The sequence below is a fragment of the Accipiter gentilis genome, chromosome 25, assembly GCF_929443795.1.
Source record: "Accipiter gentilis chromosome 25, bAccGen1.1, whole genome shotgun sequence".
In the NCBI taxonomy this organism is placed as follows: Eukaryota; Metazoa; Chordata; class Aves; order Accipitriformes; family Accipitridae; genus Astur; species Astur gentilis.
In genome coordinates this window covers 6,156,871-6,174,969 of record NC_064904.1, presented here as the reverse complement: position 1 = coordinate 6,174,969, position 18,099 = coordinate 6,156,871, and the positions used below count along the sequence as shown (strand labels likewise).

General features: G+C 39.3%; 1 protein-coding gene across 9 annotated transcripts in view; it reads right to left on the bottom strand.

Moving 5' to 3' along the window:
• Window positions 1–879: 879 nt before the first annotated feature.
• Window positions 880–18,099, bottom strand: part of UNC79 (unc-79 homolog, NALCN channel complex subunit) — a 115,101-nt gene continuing 97,881 nt past the window's right edge. For all 9 annotated transcript variants that reach the window (XM_049828745.1, XM_049828747.1, XM_049828748.1 and 6 more), the window contains 6 exons: window positions 14,007–14,182; window positions 12,152–12,338; window positions 10,537–10,734; window positions 8,295–8,372; window positions 2,238–2,279; window positions 880–1,540 (listed from right to left, as the gene is read on the bottom strand). In XM_049828745.1, coding sequence (XP_049684702.1) covers window positions 1,340–1,540; window positions 2,238–2,279; window positions 8,295–8,372; window positions 10,537–10,734; window positions 12,152–12,338; window positions 14,007–14,182 — 882 coding nt within the window. In that variant the 3' untranslated portion in view covers window positions 880–1,339. The remainder of the gene's footprint in view (window positions 1,541–2,237; window positions 2,280–8,294; window positions 8,373–10,536; window positions 10,735–12,151; window positions 12,339–14,006; window positions 14,183–18,099) is intronic.

The following is an 18,099-nucleotide window of genomic DNA, read 5'->3' as shown; positions in this document are numbered from 1 at the left end:
TGACCCTCCACAACAAGTGAAATGTACTCAGGCAGTCCTTTACAGGTATGCCTTTCCACTTCCATGCAATCAGAGAGGAAAAAGATTGATTCTGAGAGTGGTAATAAAGACTAGGAATTTAATAGTATTCTAATACACAACTTAAATGTGTGTTTGTTATTCTTCCAATCGGTGCATTATAGGAATAAATACAGAAAATACAACTGTGATTGCACAGAGGTGGTAAATCATGGTGCTCTCAAGATTTTACGTAAAATCCACTGAAAATTAATTCAATAATTAATTAATTGAGTCTCCTTAGATTCCAATAGCCTTTGGCTGAGTCCCTTAATGATATTAAAATCCATCTGTTATTAAACGTCATGTTTAATACAATAGTATGCAAATGCTGTGATTTGTAAATATCATTATGCAAAAGCTCAGGTCCAATCATGCTCCTCTTGAAGTCTGCAACATAATTTCTGTAGACATCAATAAGAACAGGTCTGGGATATCAATTTTTAATTGCACTGTGTACAAGTATTGACAGAAGAATACAATACGGTAGTCACGAAATTAAAGAGGCTTCTATGAAACCTACAAAGAAGAGCAGCACAGAATCAATGAAGTAAAAGCAGTATTTCAAAAAATAATAAATCAGACTTGGCAGTTTTGGAAAACAGTACTGAAGAAAAGGACAAATGAATTGGCACACTTTAACAACCTAATTTCTAAGTGCACTTTATAATAACTCTCCTTACAAGCTGCTGTTTCCCCTGAAGATGATGACAAAAAGCCTCATTATAATATCACTGTTTTATAGTGACAGGTTTTATTGCATTGCCACCTGTGAATCTTAAAAAAAAAAAAAAAAAAGACACCCCCCCCCCCCAACTCCTATAAAGGTTCCTAAAACCCCTGTTTTCTTTTGTTATCATCAAAAAATAGCAACATAGCACTTCCATATGTTTGTGAATAACCACAATTCTATTTTTAAAAAAAATAGAAGTTAAAGAAAAGTGATTTTTGTCTTAGCTTCAAAAATAATGTAAAGAAACATTTAAGAACAAGATATTTCAATGATCAGTTATGTACAACGTGATAGATTTGAGTCCAATCCTGCAAATACATGTTCATGAATGCAGACTTGAGAACCTGTTGATCCTGAGTAAGTGTAACTAAAGACTGGCAGGATCAGGCTCTTAGCTTCACCCATTATAAGCTTTTCCACAATCTGTCCTAGGCTAAAAAGTATAGATACAGTATATACTCTGTATACTGATTTATACAAAAGGTCTTTTACAGCTCTAACCCTGTTATTGCTAGGCTAAAAATGAACATTTGGAACAAATTACATGAATCACAAAGGATAAAATTGAGATGCAGCTTCTGACGACTGAATTTCCACTTGAGCCATTTTAAATTGGGTACACTGTAGCCATTTGCGGAGCACAGATGAGCTATTGTTCATTTGTCCTGACCCCTGTAACATCCTTAGGCTGTGATGGTTGACATTGCTCTGGATGGCTTGGAGGCGTAGCTGGAGTCCAGCAGATAAATGCTGTTGAAATAATGGAAAACATTCAGTTTCCTTCCTTTAATACATATATTAATACAGCACTGTGAAGGGTACTGGTTGTTGGCCAGGGAAAGTTCTTCCACTGCCCCAATGTCACATTTTTTTCTTCCACATCCTGCACTGTAGTGTTGCCATGAAAGGCCAATGTGCTTACAGAAAGAACTCCATAGTGAGACTAACTCCAACACTTTTATTCTCATCACTAGAATTCTCTTGACTGGCAAGCCACACTGATCCACCTTGCTCTCTCTTACAAACAGGGCCAGCAGTTTCACCCAAGCAAGCAGGCCCACAAGATCTGCTACAAAACCCAAATCTCCTGAGTTGAGAGTCCCAATCCTGATTTGTCCGGGGACTCTCAAGCCTAAGACATCAAGAAAACCACAGCTCAGGGAACAACCAATCTCAGTAAACAGGGAGAAAAGGCTCTGCCACAGAACCTGTTAGAAGAAAGTGTTTCAGAAGGGAAAGGGAGAGCAGTACTGATTACAGGGCAAGTATCTTAGCTGATGATGCTCACACTTGAGACCTTCAGTGCTGAGCCATCCAGTGCATCTGGATACACTACAAGGCTCTATTTTCAAAGAGTCTGGACACGACATCTAATGATTTTATTTCCAGAATTTACAGAAATGTATAACACTAAGAATAAAAGGATAAGGTATTAGAAACAACTTACCTTTAGATTTGACTGTATCATTGGCAACCACATTGGTATGAGCTGTAGGAAGAGAGGTATATTTTGTTACTATACAAGTGACTGTAAACATGCTCCAGTTACTGTGAGACAGAGATGGGTATATCTAACCCATTTAACTGTCTGAATGGACATAGCCTGAACAACAAATCTGAAAACGTGGTTATTTTTAAATGTTGCATATGTTTTGGGGCAGGTAACTCTCAGAGGTAAAGAAGCCAGCTTCCCTTGTTTATAGCTTGATGAATCACCAGTAGCAATTACTGATACCCTGTTTAAGGCAACGGTGAGAGTACAGAATAAAAACTTGTTAAAGGAAATCACTTCTTATTTTCCGTGTGAGGGTGTTTCTGTATGTGCAGGTGAGCAATACTGCAATAAATACAGTAAACATTCTGCATGGCGAGGCCTACATCAAGAACTGACAAATATGCAGCAGAAGTTCCTAATAATAGGCCGGATATTTAAATGGTAACCAACATTTTATAAACCACTAGCCACATCAGTGCTTCACTGCAGAATGTGACCTGTAGGCCTGGGAGCACAGGTAAAAACTCTTTAACTATCCAGAACAAGAAGGCAAGGAGGTCTGTGAATCTGTCACCCATGATTGGCTTGATAGGTATTTCAGTCTCCTGCTCTTCAGACAACTTTTATTTCTAAGTATAACATGACAAGCTTATGGAAGACAGAGAGGCATTTCTAGCAAAAGTATTCATGTTCTCCAATATTAATTTAACCACCAAGGTTACTGCTCTAAAATGTTCCTCCAAATGGCATTAAAATTTGCAATTTGCCAATTATGCTACTGGGAGCTGCAAGTTAAACCTAATCACTATTGACAACATTAGATAAAGTGCTGCTTCCCTTGTGCAAGGAACGATAATTGTTTCAATTTCAATGCTTTTTTGCTGGAGAATCATATGCAGCGCTGTCAGGACTGATTACTTAGTCTACCACATGAAGAACTATATGCAAACCTCAGCATTTACAGATGAATGCCAAAACAGCTGGAATGCAGCCAGATGCAGCAGACACGTGAGTTCTGTACATCCTTCCATGGGCTCTCACACTAATGAAGTGCTTAATAAGATCCAGTGACTACAAGTCCTGATGTGTTTTTTGGAAAGCAGAGAACAGGTAAGCATACTGAGAAGCCATGCTCCATGCCCCACTGCCATCAACAAAACATCACTGAAAATTTCATCCAGCATTAATGAAGTTCCTCTGGAGCTAGCCAGTGGTGACAGGACTGGTGTCAGAAGTATGTCAAACAAGGAGGGAAGCTAGGCAGTATACTCAAGGTACCTCTCTGCATCTGAACCAATTCACTGGACATCTTTTACAGTCAGCTGAGAGAATCAAGCACTTCTCACATCCAGTTCATCTTGTCCCAAAGCAGGTATCTAAAACAGATCAAGATGAATCATGTCCAAAAATACCAGTTTATCTCCACTGACTATAAAGGGCACTCAGGGAAACTATTGATATCTACACTGTAGAGGTCTAAGGTTAGATACAGATCACTGTCCTCCATTGCCACTTCTGTCTTCAGGGTCTGGACACATTTAGGGAAACAAAACATTCTGCTCCAGGCACAAGCAAGCAAACCCTCCACTCCTACAGCTTCCAGTTAGATAAATGAGACAAGAAGACATTTTTATTGAAGTACTTGAGGTTTATAACCTAATCCCCAGCCAGCCTTTTCTTTACAAAGGAAGAAAACATAAAGCTAGTTAGAAAGAACAGCTGGAAGAACAGACTGCTGTCAGATACTGTCAGTTTTTTGGAGTTCATATTTTCAACAGAATTATGTTGATTCCAGTGCAAGTTTTGATGGAAACCAGGCTGGAGAACAGGTTGGTCACTGTGCTTTTCTGGTTCCCTGACTCTGCTGCCTACCCAGTTCTCTAGAATTCTACCCAGCAGCTGCTGGAGCTGCCTAAAACCCCTGGGTGTCTGGAAAAGACGTTGCAGTTTGCTGAGCTGCTCCCTTCTCTGCCGTAGGCTCCTAAATTCCTCAGACATACATCTGATGGTCAGACAGAGAGCTGTGATAAGCAAGGAGCTGGTCTCCCTCATCAATGGCTGTCCTGGGATGTCTATTTTCCCAGTTCCTTTGACATAGAAGGAAAGCTGAACACTTTCATTTTAGCCCCCCTAGAGCAGAATGCTTCCCCTCAGAGGAAAATATAATGAATTAAATATATATGTGGGTATGTGTGCATCTGTGTAAATGTGTGCATATATATCTATCTCCAACTTAAAAAGAAAAATAAATACATAACACTTGAAATGTTTTCACAGGAAAGAAACTGTGTTTTCCTTGGCAGATTGGTAAAGATAGTCTAACATCAGATCAAAAAAATATCCTCTGAGAATACAGAGAATGGCTCAAAGACATGTCAATGCTATCAGTGAGAGTTTAATTTAATAGCAAAGGCCAACGCAGTACCAGGAAGAGGAAACCTCACAGCACCAACACAAGGAGGAGATGAAGAAGTGCTTATCTCGGGTATAAAGCTCTTCTTTCAGTGAAGGAGAGCTGAATTGTTTACATGTTCTCTTTCTCTCTTGTTTTAGCACATATTTTCCCCTCACTTGTCATACAGAAAATGGCCACCTAAGACAGCCATCCCATAAACCACCTGGAATCATGTGACATGCACCACCTTCTCATTGTGGTGCATTAAAAATACATGTGTGTTGAATCATGCAATGACTTCATTAACAAATGAAGTTTCTGCAGCACCTGATTCTGTAGGTGGAATAAAAGACACTGCAGTAAATATATGAATGATAAAAGGTCAGGATTTATCAGTGCTACTGTACTCAGTTCCAAGAGGAAGTCATTGGGAATTATTAATTTTGCTGAACGAACCTCCAGAAGACTGTTAAGAATGTTCTGGTTTAAAAATCTCTCTCACTACACTATGTACTTTCCTTCAGTGAAAACAACCTTGTTTGAAAGGCTTGTATCTAAAATAAAATTTTAAAAATGCTTTAAAACACAAGATAAAATGGTTTCATTATCAAAGGCATGGCAATAGAAGATTGTCTAGCATAAAGAAACCACCAAAAAACTGCCCAGTCAAGTAATATTCAAAGAATTATCATCCTTGCAGACTTCTGAAGTAGGAGTAACAAAGTTCAGGTCTTCTTCAGAGCCACTGTAGAAGAGACAGTCTCAAAGCTGATCTTTTTTTAAATTACAGAGATGCCACTCACTGGTTCCTGTGTGAATTAGCTTTACACTTTTGGCTCTTTGAAGGACTTCAAACATACAGTCAGTCTTTCCCCAAAATCATGACACTTACATTTCAGATCCACAATAAATTTTTTTGCAATTAGTTAGTTTTGAGGAAAAAAAAAAGTAACCTGGGACTACAAATTCTATAACACTACTATGTATATATATATTGTTCCTGCAGGATTTCACTTTAGGGCTAAGTAAAGCAGATTTGGTCAACCAGATTCTACTCTTCCATCTCCCACCCACTGAACATGAAAGAAAGCTTAGCACTTTTACCTCTGAATTTCACAGGTTTATGAGCTTGATTTTGTAGTAACAATGTACTTTTAACATGATTTAGCATATTATTGATATATACTCTCAAATATAAACCCCTGAAAGCATTCATTTGAATTGTGACAGGAATTCAGCCCTAAAGGCCTCTCTTCTCACAGCTTTAAAGCCATTCTTCATCCTTGTCAAATTCTGGACATCCTGGATTGGCTGAAAGAGAAGCCCATGTCTTCCAGGGACAGCCATGATCACCTTAACATCCCATAGTGACAGAGTTTCTATAGTGAATCAAGTAAATACAGACTATAAATCTGTATTTTCACAACGAGTGTGAATACTTTCATGCCAGTTAACATCAAGACCTTCAATTTTAGCTACTTTATTTTCAATTCCTGCTTGACCATAAAAGACTGGAGTAAAACAACAGTCAGAAGTTTCCTTTAGGGCAACAGAAGAACTATATAAGTCAACATATTTCAGTTAGATTCAGAGTGCATTTAAATACTTGATTTGTTGATATTTTATGTGAAAAGTCCCTTCAGAATAATGCATTGGGAAAACATGTAAAAAAAGCTAGTGAAAATGATTTATGCTTGTGAGACTACTACAATCCTTTTGGCATCAGTTCTGAAAATGCTGATTTCCACTGATTTCCAAAAAAAAAAAAAGTTTTACATGAATAGACCATGCAGGATTTGATTCTCTAATCAAAGAATACCCTGTCACACATCGTAGGGGAAGATTGACTATCAAATAGTATTTGACTAAGACAGACACGCAGGCATATAATAAGAAAACCACTGTGGCACAAAGTTTTTGTTATCAAGAATGATAGGATCAGAACAGTGAAGTGATCTGCAAAGGACCTACGATGATTAAGTTACAGAATGGCTGAAAATTCAGAGACTACCGAGAGGTTCTTAAAGTCAGTGACAACAGTTGAGTCTATTAGAGGAATAAGACCATTGCAACAACGGAAGAAGGAAGAAGATCAGAAGTTCATTTGAAAAAAAAATAATCAGAAGAACTTGGATTTGAGATTATGGTCTGGTCTTACTTCTTACCAGAGATTTTATTTTTTGTTATAGAATCACAGAATGGTTTGCATTGGAAGGGACCTTAAGGATCATCTAGTTCCAACCCCCCTGCCATGGGCAGGGACACCTTCCACTAGACCAGGTTGCTCAAAGCCCCATCCAATCTGGCCTTGAACACTTCCAGGGATGGGGCATCCACAGCTTCTCTGGGAAACCTGTTCCAGTGCCTCACCACCCTCACAGTAAAGAATTTTTTCCTAATATCTAATCTAAATCTACCATCTTTCAGTTTAAAACCATTACCCCTTGTCCTATCACTACAGTCCCTGATAAAGAGTCCCTCCCCATCTTTCCTGTAGGCCCCCTTTAAGTACTGGAAGGCCACTATAAGGTCTGCCCGGAGCCTTCTCTCCTCCAGGCTGAACAACCCCAACTCTCTCAGTCTGTCCTCATAGCGGGGAGGTGCTTCAGCCCCCTGATCATCTTCATAGCCCTCCTCCGGACTCGCTCAAGCAGCTCCATGTCTTTCTTCTGCTGGGTGCCCCTGAGCTGAACATAGTACTCCAGGTGGGGTTTCACAAGAGCGGGAGTAGAGGGGCAGAATCACTTCCCTCGACCTGCTGGTCATGCTTCTTTTGATGCAGCGCAGAATGCGACTGGCTTTCCAGGCTGCGAGCACACATTGGTGGCTCATACTCAGTGTTTCAGCCAATAATAGCCCCAAGTCCTTTTCAAAAAGGCTGCTCTCAATCCACTCATCGCCCAGCCTGTATTTGTGCTTGGGATTGCCCTGGCCCATGTCCAGGACCTTGCACTTGGCCTTGTTGAACTTCATGAGGTTCGCACAGGCCCACCTCACAAGCCTGCCAAGGCCCCTCTGGATGGCATCCCTTCCCTCCAGCGTGTCAACTGCACCACACAGCTTGGTGTCGTCGGCAAACTCACTGAGGGTGCACTCAATCCCACTGTCTGTGTCACCAACAAAGATGTTAAACAGCACAGTCCCAGTACCAACCCCTGAGGAACGCCACTCGGACATCGAGCCATTGACCGCAACTCTTTGAGTGTGACCATCCAGCCAATTCCTTATCCACCAAGTGGTCCATCCGTCAAAACCATGTCTCTCCAATTTAGAGACAAAGATGTCATGCAAAACAGTGTCAAATGCTTTGCACAAGTGCAGGCAGATGATGTCCGTTGCTCTTCCCTTATCCACCAACGCTATAACCTGATCATACAAGGCCACTAAATTTGTCAGGTATGATTTGCCCTTAGTGAAGCCATGTTGGCTGTCTCCAATCACTTCCTTACTTTTCATGTTATGCTCTCCTAGGTTTTATTTCTGCATTAGTATTTAATCTCAGCTTCTTCCACTTTCTTTTTCTGGGTGGGAGGGGAAGCAGAGGACAGTATGTCTAGAAATCACAATAGATAGGGAACATCATTAACTAAATATTTATGGTCTGGTATGCCTACCTTTACAAAGATAGTAGAGTTGCATTCCTGTAAAGCTTCCATTAAACTAATCACATGCAGGCATACCATTTCCACCATCTTGGAAAAAAAAAAAAAAAAAGCATAAAAACAAATTAGTGTCCAGCATAACAGTGTTGTAAGCTCAGCCAACAGTCTCTAAAAAGAATCTTCCTGTATTTGCTTGGCAATTATACTGAATCACTAGATATGCATTTATTAACCACTGACATATAAGATTAAATATAAAGGACATTTTTCTTTATTTAGTTTTCCCCTGATGCAGCAACACCTATCTGTTAAATATTTCAAATGTATTTTAATTCGTATCACAAGTTGCCTTCAGCTTTGTTCTTTTCAGACATCATAAATCCTTTTACATGCCTTTGCTGTGTAGTTCTCATCAATCAGTGTGTCAGAAATTGATATTTTTATTTACTGTATCTTTGAAAATTAGCATACCCACAAAAATCATCTTTTTTCCCCCCATCAAAAGACAATTTATTGTTCTGAACTGGCAGCTAGTCCATAATTCTTCCATTTTGTACCATGAATTATGACAGATGCAAATATCAGTTATTTGGTAGTAGACAGCATTTTATGTTTTATATTGTGTAAATTCATAGGTACAAGACAAATACCCTGAGCCAGCAGTGAGTATTTACAGTGCCTGTCTGAACTATGTGTAAATTCCCCTTGATAATAATAAACTTAGCTTTTACGTAGTGCTTTTCATCTTCAAAGTGCTTTACAAACACTAACTAATTAACCTCACAACACCCCTGTGAGATGGGCAAGTATTATTATCTACATTTCACAGAGCAATAGCTGAGGCAGAGTGTTTAATAACTTGCACTAAAGCCACATAATGAGATACTTTCAGAATAAGGATTGGAACTTCCAGGTCATATTCTTGTTTTAAGGCTTGACAAGAAGCCTTTATGTCTGACTAAACAACTGGCTAGTTAGAAGCATTATGCAAATTTCCCATTCATTCAGATGGAGCTTCATGAACTACTGTTGCCAACAGTGGCTTGTCAACCACAGAGACCTCACTAGATGTCAGAGGCTAAAATATAATTTAAAGATAGCTTTAGGTGGTCCTTGCCTGTCATGGACAAGACAAGGGAATAGTAACTGGTTCAAAGACATTCAAGTGCAGCCTATCCAATTACAATTGAAAGGGCAAAGGTCCATACTTGCTTGGAGTGGAAGATGTTTCACATGGGGAAAGGGGATTTACATAAAATAATTCCATATAGATAGTAGGTCTCCATTTAAAAAAGAAAAAAAAAAAGAAAGAAATAAAGAAAATCCCAAACCTTAGGAGCACCTGACTTAGAGGACTGGGCCACATACAAAGAATCTTTCTCTCTTAAAGCTAATATCAAGTTCTCCAGAGCCAGAGCTACTAGTTACCATCTCAGTTAAAGTTAAGAAGTTTTGACAAGTCATGACAGGCCTGTCATGACTTTCTGGGAAGTGGGAAACACAACACATCTTGCTCATCAGAAACAAGCTCTCAACCCTAAGCTTGCAGGCGCAGAGAATCATTAGTCAACGGGAAGCAAAGGTAGCACCTATGAAAAGGCTGCTGGAATCCCTCTGGGTTCTTATTGTACAAAGCTGCTCCAACAGCACTGAGTGGTTGGGATAAATAAATGCTTAAAACTTATTTCCAAAAAATGGTCTGGACAATTTCTGGATAGAGTAAACATTTCCCTTTCAAACCTTATCTCTAGAGATACCTCCTTCAAGTCATTCATTACTCAAAAACGTTTCCAGAGATATTTGTGTAGCTTATTTTTGATGAGTAACCAATGGGTTATGAGTAGTGAAGTGTCATCATTTGTGTATTTTTTCACCATCATGTGGTAAAAAATATTCAAATGGATATCCACAGAATTATCCTAAAACACTTAGTTGTTCCTGTAAGGCAGAGTCAGATGAAACAATAGGACCACTGTGAAGAGCAGGAAGATATATGAAATGAGACCCGATGCAGGGAGCCCTTAATCCAACAAGCAGTGACTCTAGCTTTTGATTCTGTTTCAGGCAGATCCTGGCTAGATCCTTTCAGGCTCATTGCAAGGTTAAATCACTACCAATTGGCCTTCCCTTTAATTTCTCAAAAGCTTCAAAGCTGCTTTATGACGTTATTCATAGTCTTGATGTATTCCACTGAAACAAAGCCAAACCCTCAGAGTTTAATCTGTACTAAATCTGTACACAGCACCTGACTCACCACTTTGTTATGTGCCATTAGCTGTAGGATGCTAGGTGTCACTCGGCTCCAGAACTCCAGGGCTGTAAGGATTGCTGTAAAGCTAAATTCGTTCTGATTCTGGACTGTTGGAGCTACTGCTGTTTGTTCACAATACACTGTCCAGAGCTGAGCAAATATAAATGCATGGAAAAGGGAACACATGTGCAGAACAGATGTCTGTAGAAACAGAAAATAGAGGAAAATGTTTATTTAAGTAAGTGTATTGGGATACAGTGCAGACGCTTTCACCATCGTCTGTCTTGCATCCCACTGTGCAGTCTTGCCCCTCCCTTTCCCACGTTTCCCTCCCATGAGAAACTAGTAAGTCAAGTACCCTTGATAACATCTTCTCCATGTTTAAAAACTGGTTTTATATTTACAGACTAAAAACTGCATTTGCAAACACACACTCCCATGCAGTCTTACTGTATGGCATTAAGGTCAGTCCCTTTATAGAGAAGGTTAGTTTTGCAGAACAGCAACTCAGGACTAGTTCTGAGACTTTCTTGATGGAAAACTCCACTGCAATCTGTGGAAGGCCTGGAGGCTCTGGCATGTATGACTGCATTTCAAAAATGCTGCTGCAGTAAATCATTCAGATTCTGATCACGTGAAAGGAACGCTATCGTACAAAATACACAATCTTACATCTGTTCTGTTAATCTGTCATCCATTTCTAGCTTGCTGGGACAGAACTTCTCACAGTCAAGGAAAGTAAGTTTTGAAAAGCTAACAGAGAATTCATTTTGCATACTCAAGCATGGCTCTTTGCTTATATGTGTTATATATCACAGTGTCTGAGCCTCCAGGAGTGCTGAACATTAACTACTTCATTACAAGAAAGATGCTTCTGGTAGAGATGTTTTCTCAGCTTGCAAGTGCAACGGTGATTCATGCTCTGTTGTAGTATGACCGCACCAAACATTGCAATGGTTCCTTGGTAACTGGAAAGAGGTATTTGAAAGAGAAAAAAAAGGCCAAAGAAATGAATGGGAAGCACCAGTGTCTTGGCCGGGTGAGGGGGAAAAAAGGGGAATTTTACGTATGAGATAAACGTGTGTGATCATTCTGCTTCTGTTGCTAATAAAAACCTGATTGGTGTCAACGAGTGCTGCTCTATCCGTGTTAAACTACTGTCACAAATGGCTTACGATTTGCAATAACTCTTCTTGTCCAGAGCAGCTTGAGAAAAAAAGTTGTGCTTGAACCATCACTGTTTTTAATTAACTTTTGATCATAACATTATTTATAGGTTATCCAATTCTACTATACAGCTAGAATAAATAACTGAGAGATTTGCTACAGAGATGGTCATTGCTAAAGCTTCAATTTGGAATTCAGTTTTTCCTTCCTCACTCCTATGCTGAGATATTTTGAAATAGTTGAATCTCAAACTTAATTGTAGTGATTTCATCACCAGTTTTCTATGCATGAAGAGGCAGCTATGCAAGAAAAACTACAGAGATTTCTTTCCCTAGATGCGAGGTTTTAATAAGGTTTTACCCCTCCTTTCTTCTTATGAAGAAATAAATAACTGTTTGCAATAATAAGGCCAATATATAACACATCTCCACTTAAAACACAGAACCCTTACCTTTGATTGCTCTGGAAACCCAATCAGAATAACAATAAGGTGGTCAGCAATTTGTGAACCCGCATCCAGTGGAATAGGCATGCAAGATGATGGAGAATTTGGACAGACAACATTGTGTGTCAGAGACCCCAGGAGTAGCCAGGAGAGCAAACGAATGTGTGAGACACATTCTATGAACTCTTTGGGCCTGTCAAGAAAAAGCAAATTTTACAATGATGCTAAGTTTTCTGGTTTTCCCCAAAATACGGAGTCTCCTTATGCACACTAGGCAGATGCAGTCTCAGTGTGCTGGAGGCACAGATCATTGTTATAGCTTATGGGAAGACCAGAACCACACAGAACTTAGTGGGCTTGACATACCATTAACAAGTCCAACAGAACATATTTGGTGGGTCTAAGAAACCGTGTCTATAAAAGGCTGAGACATTCACAGATTCACTGCTTTCATACACAGTGACTTTTTACAAAATGGGAAGGGTTGCCCAAGTGGAAATGCTCCTCTCAGCTCCCCTAGACAGCACACAGTTGACAGGGCAATGGCAGGAACTTCTTCATGCCACAGCGAGCTCCAAGGCAGGCACCATGCCTGACTTCCACTGTTCCACTTCTCCATTGGTAAAGTACAGTTAATTTCTCTTTTTCTTAGCCTCTCCTTGGACATTTGGACTGCATGCTTTTGAGGGCAGGGACTATGCTTTTTTGTGACAATTAAGTATTCATCCACCATCTAGTGCAATGTCTAACTGTAAAGCAATGTGCTTCTATAATCTAAAAGGGAATAGCACTTTTCTGGTGTCATCTTGTCTGTCGCCTTGCTGCTACAAAGTTCAGATCACATACTCATTTGAATTCACAGGCACAGGAAAAAAAATAATTGGTTTATGATCAATAAATCACTACTAACTAGGCCACTCTCACTACTGTTTTTAATTTCTACTTTGATGTCATTGTCAAGGACTCATAGAACCAAAGAGGTATTCCATTAATTTATTTTTTTTAATAGACTCTGATACCATGCTCTTAAAGGAATTCACTACCTTCAACTCAGGAAACATACTCCTTTTTTTTACATGTAAGAAACTAAAGTGCAAGGAGATGATAACTCCATATTTCCGAAACTAGATATGCTCTACATGAAAGTACATGTAGACGTATCTACAGGACTGGAGCCTAAGCAGCTTAGTCCCCAGAATCCTGGGGCAGGTAGACTGGGACAAAACTGGGACAAGAATACAGGTTTGTTGAAACACAGTCCAATGGTCTACACTCAGAACACCTCATTTGTTGTCATTGTAAGACCAGGGACAGTATCTCCCTTCTCTTTTGAAGGTAAACCACTGCAGATTAGGATTTCTCACAGTGAAAAGGGATAAAAACCATGTCTTAAAGAACAAGATTTCTCTCATCTAACTTTAATCAGATGAAGTTAGTATTTTTATCAACATATCAATAGGCTTACACTTACAGTTCTCGCTCATTTGTACTCCATAATTTCAAAGGACATTTCCCATTGTATTCTCTGTAATTCCCAACATATTTTCTGTAATTCTAGGACTCATCAAGTACCTATGTGCTTTTCACTGTCTGTATCTAGATCAAGAATCAAGTTAATTTCCAGGGCAACATCAGTAAAGCCAATGGAGTTACCTCCACTGTCCCTTTGGCATGTACTCTAAATATTGGATTGATGAACTCCTCAGTTAAGGATCAGGGAGCTCCTGACCAGTTGTTTCAATTTCCCACAGCCACCATTCCCTACTGTGGGTCTTATCTATGGAATCTGGCAATAAACACAGAATTTTGTGAAGATTTCTAACTCATTTTAGTATTCTTTTTTATGGAAAAGCAGTCTCACCCTTGTTGCATTGCAGAAGGAGGATGGTAAAGCCAAGGCAAATATCGGATCACAGCTTTGTTGTCTCTGTGGTTTCCCCGTGTGATTTCCATAGCAGCAATCTGAGCTAAACCAACTTTCAGATGTCCACCAAACGTGTCTTCATGCAGGGGCTGAGAACAAGTCTTCATGTGACTCTGCAAGGCAAAGATCTGATTTCCTACCCAAAAAGATCATTTCACTTGAACTAAGTTCTTCCAAGCAACAGCACATCCTAATTAATTTCCCTTCAATTCCTTTCTCAGGGTCTCTAACTGTGTCTATAAAACTGCAGAAAAAAACCTCAGAAATAGATTTTTAAAAATTCTCCAGTCCCTATATTAGTAACAGCTTTATGATGCAGATCTTTCCACAGAGGACCACATTTTCAAGAGCCCACAGAAAATATGAATTGTGCAAAATGTATAGGCACCTTTTGTATCAGCAAACTCAACAGCTGATGAATACAAACTAATGGTTGCACATCCAGACAGCTTAAGTGAAGGTGAAGGAATCTAACCATTTAACAAGATAGCATCTGGGCAGAAAATGCCTTCCCTGTGCAGTATTCTGTTTACACGTACAGAAATAAGTTGCCACTCATTCACCAGCAATATGACTATGTTGCACTATTCAGCTGCTACAAATGCCTTTAAGCCCTGGAAATAAAAGGGCTAAACCTTTTACCAAGAAACACGCAAATATTTATGCCTGGAAAGATAATTCCGTCACGACAGGAAAGACACTGCGGTGCTCGAGAGTGTCCAGAGAAGGGCAACCAAGCTGGTGAGGGGCCTGGAGCACAAGTCTTATGAGGAGCGACTGAGGGAGCTGGGGCTGTTTAGTCTGGAGAAGAGGAGGCTGAGGGGAGACCTTATCGCTCTCTACAACTACCTGAAAGGGGAATGTAGTGAGGGGGGTGCCGGTCTCTTCTGTCAGGTGGCTGGTGATAGGACGAGAGGAAATGGCCTCAAGTTGCAGCAAGGGAGATTTAGGTTGGATATTAGGAAAAATTTCTTTACTGAGAGGGTTGTCAGACATTGGAATAGGCTGCCCAGGGAAGTGGTTGAGTCACCATCCCTGGCGGTGTTCAAAAAGCACGTAGACAAGGCACTTCAGGACATGGTTTAGTGGACATGGTTGATGGTTGGGCTTGATGATCTTTAAGGTCTTTTCCAACCTAAATGATTCTATGATTCTATGAATTTATTATCTTGCTTTGTCAGCTCTGGGTAATGCTTCATTGGTGCTTCTTGAGATACTTCAATATTTCTAATTAAGGTAACTTTGCATTACCTTCTGTTGCTAGACTAACAGAACACATGCTGAGTGCATTTGCTTGCTTAAAGCAGAGCCATATGCTTTGCACAAGAAAATCCAGGTCATCAGTTATTAAATTATTATAACAGGATAAAAATCAGTGGACCAATAATATTTTATAACAGATAAATATCTGACCCTAGCAACTTACACTCTCAGACATCACTTACTTGAAGTCTCTTTCAAGAGAAAAATAATAATAATAATGTACCAGCACGAGTATCTAATTACTTTGTTACAGAGTCAGGTAAAAAGGATAGGCAGGTATGCAGGCAGATAAATTAAACTTCTTCAAAAATGGTAGAATTTTCTAAATAAAGCCTTACGGAGGTTTACCAATTAAAATGTCATTCCAAAGGGAAAAAAAGATGATAAACTGAACAGAAAAAATAAACTGGAACGTGATTATCTTGAGAATTAACACTTATACCTTTTTATAATGCAGTAGTTGCTAATACGCAGGACTGAAAATAATTAACCTCTTTCAAAGAAACTATTCTCAGACACGCAAAATAAGACATTGGAAATTAATAAACAACTTTAACTATTTCTGTTCACTGAACTTCTACAGAGAGTAGAAATTTCAAAATTTGAAAACCAAGATTAAAATTTTGCTGTTGGGATTGTTACTGGTCATATAAATCATATAGTATTCTTTGTGTTAGTTTGGTAGTCCAGATGCTGTTGATAATAAACACTCATAGTAAGAAATTTTACAACTGGATAATCTTAGGACTCACTTCCTAGAAACACATCTATTAACAAAACCCAAGCAACATAAGTAAATATATTAAATGAGCTTACAGGAATTTGAATCTAGATGTTGTGAATTTGTTTAAAGTTCTGACTATTTGTAAACTTAGAAATGCTTACAAATATTTTCCCAGCCATGTTGGAACCACAGAATAAGTTTATCTGGTCTGGTTAAATAAAAACTGCCTTTTCATTTTCCAAAGACAGCCAAAGCTTATTCTTTACAATACATAAAATTATGGTAGTATTTGAGTCTCCTATTACATTAATCTTGTTTTCAGATTCCTGTATCACATGGCTAAATCAAAACAACATGAAATTTTAGAATATTTGGTTCTGATTTAGTTTTAAATGGCCAGACTACACATTTGGGAAGCTTTTTGTCTAATTTCAAAACATAAAAGTGAAGAACTGGGTAAAGTTTTATTTCATGTCCTACCTATATCTGTGTATAAAAATTTAAAAAGAAATAGCCCTACTAAGCATAAGAAATTATCATCTTATCAGACTGAAGCATTGTAAAAGCATTTCTAAAAATCAGACTACAGTTCAAGGGAGAAGGGGCAGAAGGAAAAAATGCAAATGGCAGAGAGCTTTCTACAGAAACATTTTACAGAGGAGAGAGAATACCTGCAAGTATTTATAAATAAATTTTCCCCATTCCTGGTTTCAGGTAAGCTCATGTTTTTCTGTGGAACTGGCAAACCAGATGTCTGTCTCCCTCATTTATGATTCATTTGCCTACCTATTCTGAAAGCAGTTCTGAACTGTAAGAAAAATAGGTGAATAACTTTAAGGGACAGAGTGGAAAGACAATCCAATTCAGCTGAAAATTATTAATTAGTCTGTGCTTTGAAGTAAATTTCTACTCCAGCACAAAAGGCTGCTTCCCTTATTATTTTTTTAAAACTCAAAGGGATTCAAGGCATATGGCCAACAGGGTAAGAACTTAACAAAAGTGATATTTTGTCCAGTAAAACAAGGTCACTGCGAGTTTCAAGAGACATGAGCTTCAGTTTAGTTGGGATTCTTCCTCCTTTGTGGTTAAGTATTATTAACTTGCAATAAGGTGTCCCCTCTGGGGCATGAGGTAGGATGGAGGGGACAGGGGGACAGTGAGCAAGTGTGTGAGAAACTAGTAGGGTAAAAGTTATCATCTCATTGCTTCATAAATAAACTCCAGTATCTATATCCACTACAGGTTATCATTTACTCTGTCTTGCCTGCTACACAATGCTTGCATGAACTTGTGGCATAAGACACTCCAGTGCATTTCCAGTAGCTTTCAGCAGACAACTGGTGCAGTAGTAGAAGGGCCCTTTCAGGGAAAGACTATACTGATTTATCAGGAAAACAGATCATCAACACCCTTTATTAGCAGATGCACTCTGCTAATAAGAAGCACAGTGGCTCTTGAGGTTAGAAACAAATGCCAAGAGCTTGGTCAAAGAACTTGCCTAGAAGATCACGTGCCAAAGCCCAGGCATGTAGGCAATGGCAATATGATTCAAACTAGCTAGAACAGGACAGCACTGTTTTCCTGTATCTGTCAACTGAGCACATAAAAGCAGCTTGGCAGCTACTTGACTGGGCCCAGTAATGATATGCCCTATTTCAGTTGACGTACTTCCCCTTGGATCATCAAGTTGCTGGTGTACGAGGACTAAATCTCTACTGCCAGATTTCAGATTGGCTGCATCTTTGACAGCATAGACTCTCCTCCATATCTGTAATGGTCCCTCTGCTGCGCTCCCACACCATTTATTTGTCTTGCCAGCTTTGCAGAAGTTAGAAGCATCAAGGCCTAGTCACACCTCTGCCTCCATTTTATGTGCTGAAGGAAATCCACCCTTGTGCAGGGTACCAGTATGTAGCTCAAAAGGCTACTTTCTAACTTTGCCTGGCATTGAGAAGTGACAGATGGTTCCACTATAAGACGGGTGTTAGCCCTCTACAAAAAGGAGGATTTTAACAACCAAAATTTCACTTCCAGCTCAATGCT